This window comes from Rhinopithecus roxellana, chromosome 8, assembly GCF_007565055.1.
Source record: "Rhinopithecus roxellana isolate Shanxi Qingling chromosome 8, ASM756505v1, whole genome shotgun sequence".
In the NCBI taxonomy this organism is placed as follows: domain Eukaryota; kingdom Metazoa; phylum Chordata; class Mammalia; order Primates; family Cercopithecidae; genus Rhinopithecus; species Rhinopithecus roxellana.
The window spans coordinates 54,856,919-54,868,692 of NC_044556.1; the positions used below are offsets into that span (position 1 = coordinate 54,856,919).

Consider the following 11,774-nt stretch of genomic DNA (forward strand, 5'->3'; position numbering starts at 1 on the left):
AATAATTCTAGTTTCTATATACCAGGTTAAAAAACTAATCTGGAAGTATTACCTTTTCCAATACTCACATATTGGGCTACAAAATGACTTGATATATAGTAACTCTCATTTGTTTTCTTCATCATTAGAAACACATCTAACATTTATACATTTCTTTATGTAGATCACTTCAAAAGGCATCTCAAACACTTTTCTAAAAATATAGATAATTGGGATTACTGAACAGCAATAGGAAAATTGCATTTTAATCAGCATTTTACTAATGGCCTTTCCATTTCCAAGAAAAAAAATCCAGACATGTACGGGTTTACTAATGTCCCTTAAAAGAAAGAAAGTGAAATAATTCCAAAATATGTCCAAACAAATCTGCTTTATATGTCTAGAAATAAAAGAATACCCATTTAAATAGTTTCAAATTTTTGTACATAATTTTGTCTATACAGACCTTAAGATCACATAACATTCCAACAATCAGAACTTTTAAAAATATATGAAATGTAGACAGTATCTGGTTATAAAAGATTTTAATATCAAATAAAATGTACATGATCAAAAGGCTTTGATTGCCATGTAAAACAGTTTCCAGGTTACGTCAAGTGACTTTATCTTCTCCCATTTCAAATGAAATGTTAACAGCATAAACAATTTGCAATGAATGATAAGAAGCAAAGGCAGTACATATCATCTGCAAGTTTCTTCGCAAGCTATAAAATATCATGTTCATATTTTTCTTGTTTGTGATCTCAAAACAGGCAATATTTTCATTTCATCCACTCTGTTCTTATGTATTTGAAAAGCAGGTGTTATCCACCTACCACACGAGCACTGTTCACCAAACCAGTTGAAGGAACCCAACTTGGCACTGCATTTTGGGCAAAGAAGCTGAAATAAAGCAAATGTGTTACTTTATTCATTCACTTTTATACAAAACAAATCATTATCTTTGGCAATCAATATAGGATATAAAAACAAGACACAGTCCCCACCTTGAGTTTATAATCTAATCAGTGAGATAAAATGCATTGGAAATTTACTGTAATAGATAGTAGACTACAATTATTGCATAGGAAGAATGTTGTATTCAGGGAGCTTGAAGGGAGAAAGGTAAGCTTACGATTTGATTAAGGAAGGTTTTGTGGATGTGGCAAATGTATATATAGCTTTTAAATCAGTTTGTAATTTAGGATTTCAAATGAAAATCATCACGGCTAAAGTACAGAAACGCATGTTAGGATTTTCATGCTGTATTACTAATTGTATGTATTGGCAGCATATAAGTCAGTTTCCTAGCTATTTAAAGACAAACTGATATTCCAGGAAAATAGGTAAATCAAAAAAAGCCTAATAAGACAACTGTATTTTCTTCTAATGTAATTAGTTATAGCATTATTTTTTATGTTTGGCTCTTTGATTTGTGCATGGTATAAGGTAAGAGTTTTTATTTTTAACATTGAGCTATAGAAAATTAGACATAAAACTCAGAAGTGGGCTGAGTGCGGTAGCTCACACTTGTAATTCCCAGCACTTTGGGAGGCCGAGGCGGGCAGATCACCTGAGGTCAGGAGTTTGAGACCAGCCTGGTCAACATGGTGAAACCCCATCTCTACTAAAAATACAAAAATTAGCTGGGCATGGTGGCAGGTGCCTGTAACCACAGCTACTTGGGAGGCTGAGGCAGGAGAATCACTTGAACCTGGGAGGTGGAGGTTGCAGTGAGCCAAGATCACGCCACTGCACTCCAGCCTGGGCAACAGAGCAAGACTCTGTCTCATAAAAAAGAAATTCAGAAGCCACAAATAAAAAAACTAACACATTTTATTATGTAAATATCCTTCATTTTAATATGACAAAACATATAAAAAATCTGATAAACAATAGACTGAAAATAGTTGCAATATATTAGATGAACTATTAACATCTAGAATATATAGAGTTCCTACAATAGAATGAGACAAAACCCATAGACAAATGGTCCTAGGAATATGAAAGCAGTTTATAGAAAAGGAAACTGTAAACGGCTGGTAAATACATAAAGATGGTGGTTGATGACTATTTTCATAAAATTCCAATTAAACATTTTAGGATTAACATTTTTTACCATACAGATTGACAAAATGTTAACAGTTTTATAGTATCTATTATGTCAAGGATATGGGGTAATGGGTACATGCATTCAGTTACTGAAAACCAAATTTGTATGAGCATTTTGAATATCGGCCTGGAATATCACTAATATTTAAAATACATTCTTCAAGCCAGGAATTCCACTTCTAGGTATATATTCTACAGAAAAAAAATCAAACATGTATACAAATAAGTATGCACAGGATTTAGAACCTCACATAAAAATGTATTTAACTTGGTTGGAATGTGTGTGTGTGTTTCCCAGGTTAAGTAAAATTAGAAAGCCAGAATCGCAAGCCACCAAAAAGAAAAACTGATAAATTAGATATCACCAAAATTAAAATCTCTAACTGCTACAAATAATACCATCAAGAATGGGAAGTGAGGCTGGGCGTGGTGGCTCACGCCTGCAATCCCAGCACTTTGGGAGGCTGAGGCGGGTGGATTACCTGAGGTCAGAAGTTCGAGACGAGCCTGACCAACATGGAAAAACCCCGTCTCCACTAAAAATACAAAATTAGCCAGGTGTGGTGGTGCATGCCTGTAATCCCAGCTACTCAGGAGGCTGAAGCAGGAGAATCACTTGAACCCGGGAGGTGGAGGTTGCAGTGAGCCAAGATTGCGCCATTGCACTCCAGGCTGGGCAACAAGAGCAAAACTCCGTCTCAAACAAACAAACAAAAAAAAAGAATGGGAAGAGTAGGAATGTGAATTGTGATATGGTTTGGTTGTGTGTCCCCATCCAAATCTCATCTCAAATCAAATTGTAATCCCCACGTGTGGAAGAAGGGAGGTGATTGGATCATGGAGGCAGATTCCCCCACACTGTTCAGGCCATAGTGAATGAGTACTCATAAATTTTGATGGTTTTATAAGTGTTTGACAGTTTCAACCTCACACATGCTTCTCTCTCCTGCCACCTTGTGAAGAAGAGGCCTGCTTTCCCTTCCACCATGATAAGTTTTCTAAGGCCTCCCCAGCCATGCAGAACCATGAGTCAATTAAACCTCTCTCCTTTATAAATTACCCAGTCTCACGTACTATCTTTATAGCAGTGTGAAAATGAACTAATACATGATGGTTGCAAAAAACACCGTGAATACACTTTAAAAACCACTGAATTGTACACCTTAAATAGGTAAATTATATGTACGTGAATTATACTATAATAAGGCTGTTTTTAAAAAAGCAGCATCATCTGAAAATGTGAGATTGATCATAGGTACCACTTTCTAGGCAAGACACTACTCATAAACAGTTTCCTGGCCGGGCGGGCGCGGTGGCTCACGCCTGTAATCCCAGCACTTTGGGAGGCCGAGGGGGGCCAATCACGAGGTCAGGAGATCAAGACCATCCTGGCTAACGCGGTGAAACCCCGTCTCTACTAAAAATACAAAAAAATTAGCTGGGCCTGGTGATGTGCACCTGTAGTCCCTGCTACTCCGGAGGCTGAGGCAGGAGAACGGGCGTGAACCCAGGAGGCAGAACTTGCAGTGAGCTGAGATCGCGCCACTACACTCCAGGCTGGGCAACAGCGCAAGACTCCAACTCAAAAAAAAAAAAAAACAGTTTCCTCATGCATAACGTGTGAATATAACTGCTCTACCTATTTTATAAAGCTATGGCATTCTTCAAATGGTATAATATACTGAAAGGGTTTCATAAAATAGCCACCATACAAACTTTTATACAAACCATACAAACTTTCAAAATCATTATTATTATTATTATTATAGAATACCTTCACATTAATATCAAGTAAACCTAAAGGAGAAATGTGGCTGTCATGGCACACTCCCACCAAGTTAAACAATTTTTTATGTAAAATGTCACATGAACTGCATTCTTTCTTTTTCTTTTTTTCCCCACACACTGGTTATAGGAGCAAGAGGATGAGCTGCATTATTTAACTGGAAATGAAAAAGAATCTCATAGTAAAACACACTAAATTTCAATTTCCTAAAATATCAGAAAAAAAGAGAGACACATACAGGAAGCCAACAGAGAAAAAGAAAGACAGAACTTTTTTTTTTTTTTTTTTTTTTTTTGAGAAGGAGTCTCGCTCTGTCACCCAGGCTGGAGTGCAGTGGCCAGATCTCAGCTCACTGCAAACTCCGCCTCTCGGGTTTACGCCATTCTCCTGCCTCAGCCTCCCGAGTAGCTGGGACTACAGGCGCCCGCCACCTCGCCCGGCTAGTTTTTTGTATTTTTTTAGTAGAGACGGGGTTTCACCGTGTTAGCCAGGATGGTCTCGATCTCCTTGACCTCGTGATCCGCCCGCCTCGGCCTCCCAAAGTGCTGGGATTACAGGCTTGAGCCACCGCGCCCGGCCTAGAACTTTTAACCTAATTTTAAAATCCCTGATTTACCCTACTCTTATTAAAAAGTTCAAATTTTGTTAAATACATTTTTTCTTTTTTTTTTTTAATTAAAAATTGTTTACTTTCTTTCATAGAGATGAGGTCTCACTATGTTGCCCAGGCTAGTCTCGAAACCCTGGGCTCAAGCGATCCTCCCGCCTCAGCCTCCCAAAGTGCTCAGATTACAGGCATGAGCTAATGAGGCATGAGTGCTCAGCCAATATATTCTAATTAGTTTAAAAATAAATGTTAGTCTTATATTTGAAAAAATATAAATAGCCTTAAAGGAAATTTATTAACTTAGACCAGGGCTCTCAACCAGAAGTAGTTCACTATTTTGGATCAGCTGGTTTTTGAAAAATATTTTATTTCTGATAGGCTTATCTACATGAGAAAGATATAATCTTCAGAAATAAAGGAATTAAATGGAGTAAAACACTAGTTAAAATAAGAGTTTAAAATGCAAGAAGGAATAAAATATAGATGATAAAATAAAATTGTAGAAAATAAAATGTGTTCTCACTTGTCCATCCATCACTCCCAACAAAGCAGACTCCATCCACTGTACAGGTTCAATGAAATAAGATGTACATTGAGCTTGCCTCCCTGTGGTAAGCATGAAAGATGGTGTCATTCTCTTGCGTGCAAAGGCTATAGGTCCACTTCCTTCATGGTGATCCAGAATACTAGAACTTCGAAATAATGATCGCCTGCAACCCCCAAACAAACAAAAACATTAATGACTTCCAAAAGGATGAAAACGTGGATTAAATGTGCAGTATTTCTTTTTTGTTTGTTTGTTTGTTTCAGACAGAGTCTCACTCTGTCGCCCATGCTGGAGTACAGTGGTGTGATCACCGCTCACTGCAACCTCCCCCTCCTGGGTTCAACTGATTCTCCCGCCTCAGCCTCCTGAGTAGCTGGGATTACAGCCATCTGCCACCATGCCCAGAGATGGGGTTTCACCACTTTTTTTTTTTTTTTTCAGACGGAGTCTTGCTCTGTCGCCCAGGCTGGAGTGCAGTGGCCAGATCTCAGCTCACTGCAAGCTCCGCCTCCTGGGTTCACGCCATTCTCCTGCCTCAGCCTCCCAAGTAGCTGGGGCTACAGGTGCCCACCACCACGCCCAGCCAGTTTTTTTGTATTTTTAGTAGAGAGGGGGTTTCACCGTGTTAGCCAGGATGGTCTTGATCTCCTGACCTCGTGATCCGCCCGCCTCGGCCTCCCAAAGTGCTGGGATTACAGGCGTGAGCCACCACGCCCGGCCGGGGTTTCACCACTTTGGCCAGGCTGGTCTCAAACTCCCAACCTCAGGTGATCTGCCTGCCTGGGCCTCCCAAAGTGCTGGTATTACAGGCGTGAGCCACCGCACCCGGCAAAATGTGCGATATTGCTTAGAGGACAAAATAATGTAACAATGATTATGCTACTTAAATTTTCAATAACCCTTACAATCTGATTATTTCTCTTTTTAAAAATTTATATTCGGCCGGGTGCGGTGGCTCAACCCTGTAATCCCAGCACTTTGGGAGGCCGAGACGGGCGGATCACGAGGTCAGGAGATCGAGACCATCCTGGCGAACATGGTGAAACCCCGTCTCTACTAAAAAATACAAAAAAACTAGCCAGGTGAGGTGGCGGGCGCCTGTAGTCCCAGCTACTCGGGAGGCTGAGGCAGGAGAATGGCGTAAACCCGGGACGCGGAGCTTGCAGTGAGCTGAGATCCGGCCACTGCACTCCATCCTGGGCGACAGAGCGAGACTCCGTCTCCAAAAAAAAAAAAAAATTTATATTCTTCCTGAAAACAGATCTGAACTAAAAATTTCTCTATTATTCAATTAAACAAAATCTTCTTACAGAAATTTAAGAAAATAAAACTTTAACTACTTTTCAGTTACTGAGAAGATAAAATATCCAAACGATACAAAATATTTTACCTGCACTTTCTACACTTGTAGAGAACCTCATCTTTCAATCCTTGTGAAACGGTGGTTGGGTCAACAGCAAAGAGTTCTTGAGGTAAATTCTGCAATTCTATATGACATAACTAAAATGTATTAATTTGTCAAAATCAACTCTGCATTTTCAGATAAATTCAGTTAATGTCAAATTGAGGCAAGAAGTGCTAACCTCAGAAATTAAAAAAAAAAAAAAAAAAAAATCAAATTCCAGTGTTGAGAAATCAGGCTAAGGTAGGAGAGGACAGTGATTTCAGTACTTAGGTTCTGGGCACATCCCGACCCTGCCATTTATAAACCATGTGATTTTGAATAAGTTATCTCTAGCTAAATCAGTTTCAAAAAGAAACAATAGTTTCTCAGGGATTGCTGGAAGTGAGGTAATGCATGCAATGCCAAAAGTAAATGACATTTAGAAAGCCCATTACACACTAGTGATTATTACTTACCTGGATACTTCTCTGTAACCTTTTGTAAACGATATTGCTTATAAATTGCACTAGAGGTATCCACTTCATATCCCATTGCCTGGTATAATTTCAGTTGCCACTCAAACCCCTCATTCATCCTGTAATGATAAAGACATACAAAGTTTCATTTTCTTAAAATAACATCACAAAAGCAGAATTATTACTATAAAAAAAGAACCCACTTAGCCTCTGGTTTGAGAATCTGGAGCTTTTCATAGGCTTTTTCAAAGGGAAGTAGGTCAGTCTTCATGAGAAAAGCAGTTATTATGGCCACACTTCGACTGACTCCTGCGTGACTGAAAAAGAGACCTTTAAAATAAAACAGCAAATAGCAACAATTAAAAAACACACACACAAAACCCAGCCCCCTATTAATAGTAAAGTTTAGGCCCACTTCATTTCTACTTCTCAGATAAGCCCATTGCCTCTGAAATATTATCAAGTACAAAAGAATTATTCCTTTTTCCTTTTGAATTCTGAACCATGTGACTGTATTACCTATTCAAAAAAAAAAAAACAGTAATTTTTAAAATTTTTATAATGGCTCAGAACAAATCCAAACTCCTGGCTAGACACAGTGGCTTACTTACCCCTGAAATCCCAGCACTTTGGGAGGCCGAGGTACGGGATTGCTTGAGCCCAGGAATTGGAGACCAGCCTGGGCAACAAAGTGAGACCCCACCTCTGCAAAAAATTAGTCGGATGTGGTGGCGCGTGCCTGTAGTCCCAGCTACTCTGGAGGCTGAGGTGGGAGGATCACTTGAGCCTGGGAGATTGAGACTGCAGTGAACCGTAATTACGCTACTACACTGCAGCCTGGGTGACAGAGCAAGACCCTGTCTCAAAATAAAAATAAATAAAACAAAACAAAAACAAATCCAATCTCCTTTCATCTTAGCATTCAGGGACCTCAAAATCTGGTCCCAGACTTCTTTCGATTCTATCACTATCTTCTGTCTTTTATGTGCTCAATAAATTTAAACTATTGTTATTATACTCCAATCCAACCAAGAACTGCTTAGGGATTCCCATTTTCTTTTCTTTTTTTTTTTTTTTTTTTGAGATGTAATCTTGCTCTGTTGCCCAGGCTGGAGTGCTGTGGCACAACCTCGGCTCACTGCAACCTCCGCCTCCCAAGTTCAAAGTGATTCTCCTGCCTCAGCCTCCCCAGTAACTGGGACTACAGGCGAGCGCCACCACACCTGGCTAATTGTTGTATTTTTGGTAGAGACGTGGTTTCACTATATTGGTCAGGCTGGTCTGGAACTCCTGACCTCGTGATCCGCCTGCCTCCCAAAGTGGTGGGACTACAGGCGTGAGCCACCGCGCCTTGCCGGGATTCCCATTTTCTTTTTGTCTTCGCTGCAACTATCTCCTCCCTAGGTAAAGCCCAGGGATCCTTTAGATCCAAACCAATTCTCCTCTTCATCAACCACCCCCTACTCATCCCAAACAAAAACATTGAACCCTAAATCTTTGTAAATCCTGTTTACAAGACGCCAAGCAACCTAATCTGCATTACAATCATCAGGGTGGGTGTCTAGCTTCTCCAACAGAGCTGTAAACTTCTTGGGGCGTAGGTAATTTGACATTTATCGGATGACACCTCCCCCGCCCTCTGTTGCTGCAGGAAGAACCAACTAAAGCGTGAATGAATGAAAGTCTGCACACACCAGGGGCCGGCCTCCAGCCTCCTCCTCTCTTGGATACACGCCTCCTGCGGGAGGCAGCTGGAGGAGGTTCACGCGGCACGACCGCGCTCTCGTCCTCCCGAGGGCCTCGGAAGGAAAAGGGTGCACGTCGCCCACTGACCCGGCCACTCACCAATGCACCAACACCGCACGGCCCTCAGCGCGGGCCTGACCGATGAAAGCCACGCACCGGTCCAGATGGCTGAGCAGATCGGTCTCAGGTTTGTCCAGCGCTGGCACGAAGAGGCGCCACAGACCGTCGACCCCATGCCCCGCCTTGAAGCTGGGCTCCTCCGAGTCCACCGTTAGCACGGCCGTGATGCCCGCTTCCCTCAAGTGGTCTGGCTCCGCGACGGCCGCGACCCCACCGAGATACAGTCCTGGCTGCACTTCCAGCATCTGCCCGGCGCAGCTGGCTCTGCTGGCACTGGGGTTACAGAGCTCGCAGCCACGACTCCGGCCCAGAGCCTCCAACATGGCCGCGCCCAGAGACCAGGCGAATCCTGCCCTACCATCGAGTAGGCTCCGGCTAGAACATCCTTCCCCTGGGACTTGCCAGCCTCAGCGGCTCAGCAGCTCCCTCGGAGGACCACATTGGCCGCAGGAAAATGGACTTATCGCTAAGGGGCGGAGCTTCGGCCCCATTCAGCGCCGCCTTTCCTCCGGTGTTGCCTCTGACCCCCACCCCAAAGTTGATGGTAAAGGATAAGTTTCCCCAAATACGGGGTTTCTCTAGCTTTTAGTATTGAAATTTTCAGGAAAGAGACATCAGGAGCAGCTGAACTCAAATGCGAAATAAAGGTTGTGCCAGCTGAATCAGAAGCGTCATTTTACGCATTTGAAGTACAATTATTTTCAGTATTATAAAGCCATCTGTACTTTGCATCTTATGATTTTTTTCCTTTTTCTGCCCAATTTCATTATTGGTGTGTGAATCCTTGTTGATGTTTACTGTCTATTTATTTTGAGGATGTTAATCCTATATTTTTGTAAGTCAATGTCCTCCAGCCAGGACTACCTGAAACCAACTTTAATTAAGCAAGTTGGTTTTTTTTTTTTTTTTTTTTGAGACGGAGTCTCGCTCTGTCACCCAGGCTGGAGTGCTGTGGCCGGATCTCAGCTCACTGCAAGCTCCGCCTCCCGGGTTCACGCCATTCTCCTGCCTCAGCCTCCCGAGTAGCTGGGACTACAGGCGCTGCCACCTCGCCCGGCTAGTTTTTTGTAGTTTTTAGTAGAGACGGGGTTTCACCATGTTAGCCAGGATGGTCTCGATCTCCTGACCTCGTGATCCGCCCATCTCGGCCTCCCAAAGTGCTGGGATTACAGGGTTGAGCCACCGCGCCCGGCCAAGCAAGTTGGTTTTATTACTCAGTCATGAGCTATGGAGAGTTTCAGGGCATCTCAGCACGAGGATGTTAGGAAGATCCTATACAGATTTTGGGCTTTTATTTGGGGATTTTTGGAAAGGGTTTAAGGAAGCCGGCTTTGCTCCAGATTGAATGTTGCAGGAAGATACTCAGTATTATGAGTATCTTTTATATATCTCTTGTTAGGGAGGACTATTGGGGGAAATTCAGCCCCCAATATTTCACGTAGGTTCTTTTCTATTTTCCGTGTCAGCTGGTCTGAAAAATAAAGGGAAAGAGTACAAAAGAGAGAAATTTTAAAGCTCCGTGTCTAGGGGAGACATCACATGTCGGCAGGTTCCATCATGCCCCCTGAGCCACAAAATCAGCAAGTTTTTATTAGCAATTTTCAAAAGGGAAGGAGTGCACAAATCGGGTGTGGGTCACAGAGATCACATGCTTCAAGGGCAACAAAAGGCAGGAGGTCAGAGCGAGTTCACAAGGTCAGAGTGAAACTAGAATCACTAATGAACTTCCATGTCCAGCTGTGCACGCATTGTCATCGATAAACAAGGTTCAAGAGCAGAGAACTGGTCTGACTAGAATTTGCCAGGCTGGAATTTCCTCATCCTAGCAAGCCTGGGGGCACTGCAGAAGACTAGGTCGTGTTTCATCCCTATCTACATCTGCATAAGGCAGACACCCCCAGAGCAGCCATTTTAGAGGCCTCCTCTGGGAATGCATTCTTTTCCCAGAGCTGTTAATTATTTATATTCCTTACTAGGGAAATAATTCAGCAATATTTATCTTGCCCGTTTTCAGTAACAAGAGAAATACGGCTCTGTCCTGCCTGCCCACAGGCAGCCAGACTTTAAGGTTATCTCCCTTGTTCTCTGAAAATCGCTGTTATCCTGTTCTTAAGGTGCCAGATTTCATATTGTTCAAATACACATGCTCTACAAACAATTTGTGCAGTTAACGCAATCATCACAGGGTCCTGAGGTGACATTCATCCTCAGGTTACAAAGATGACAGGATTAAGAGATTAAAATAAAGACAGGCATAGGAAATCACAAGAGTACTGATTGGGGAAGGGATAGATGTCCATGAAATCTTCACAATTTATGTTCAGAGATTGCAGTAAAGACAGGCATAAGAAATTATAAAAGTATTAATTTAGGGAACTAATAAATGTCCATGAAATCTTCACAATTTATGTTCTTCTGCCATGGCTTCAGCTGGTCCATCCATTCAGGGTCCCTGACTTCCCACAACAGAGGACAGGCGAGAGAGATACTAAAGTTGTAATTGGTCAAGACGTAGAAGTTGTAATGCTGGTATAAAGATAGATACATCGATCTGTCTCTGTTCTGGAACAGAACAAACCCTTGCATGTGGAGTCCTAATTAGGGAAAAGGAGTCAGGCTGGCTGGACGAAGGGAAGCAAAAGGAGAAAGCACATAAGCCACAAGTCTGCCTTTCTTCATGGTCCAGGACACACAGCCCTGCTGTGCAAATAACTCAAAATCTGCCTGTGCCCAGCCATCACCAGACCCCCAACTGACAGAAAAATGGAAGTTAGTTCACTGCAACCTTGGCATTATTAGTACTGCACAAAGCCCTCTTCTGCACACAACATAAGCACCATTCCACAAAATCCCCAGCAAGCCTTTGTTTCCTAGCAGTCAACTTCTCTCTTGCTGACCTGCCTGTTGCACCCTTGCAATATATTTTCATACTTTCTCTAATAAACCTGTCTTTCTTTACCTACAACTGTGTTGGTAAATTCTTCCTACCACCTGTGTCACCAGCCCCGAAAGTTGTT

At 42.2% G+C, this 11,774-nt stretch overlaps 1 protein-coding gene across 3 annotated transcripts; it reads right to left on the reverse strand.

The window, feature by feature from the left end:
* Positions 1-507: 507 nt before the first annotated feature.
* DUSP12 (dual specificity phosphatase 12) lies at positions 508-9,130 on the reverse strand. Of its 3 annotated transcripts, none has more exons than XM_010373612.2 (6): positions 8,737-9,130; positions 7,095-7,208; positions 6,892-7,010; positions 6,422-6,518; positions 5,008-5,194; positions 508-882 (listed from the first exon to the last, which is right to left on the reverse strand). In XM_010373612.2, the coding sequence occupies exons 1-6, from the start codon at positions 9,078-9,080 to the stop codon at positions 721-723; spliced, it is 1,023 nt and encodes a 340-aa protein (XP_010371914.1). In that variant the 5' UTR covers positions 9,081-9,130; the 3' UTR covers positions 508-720. The 3 variants fall into 3 exon arrangements, with proteins under 3 accessions (XP_010371914.1, XP_010371916.1, XP_030792785.1); XM_010373614.2 differs by having other exon boundaries at positions 7,095-7,221; XM_030936925.1 differs by having other exon boundaries at positions 8,794-9,099.
* Positions 9,131-11,774: the final 2,644 nt, after the last annotated feature.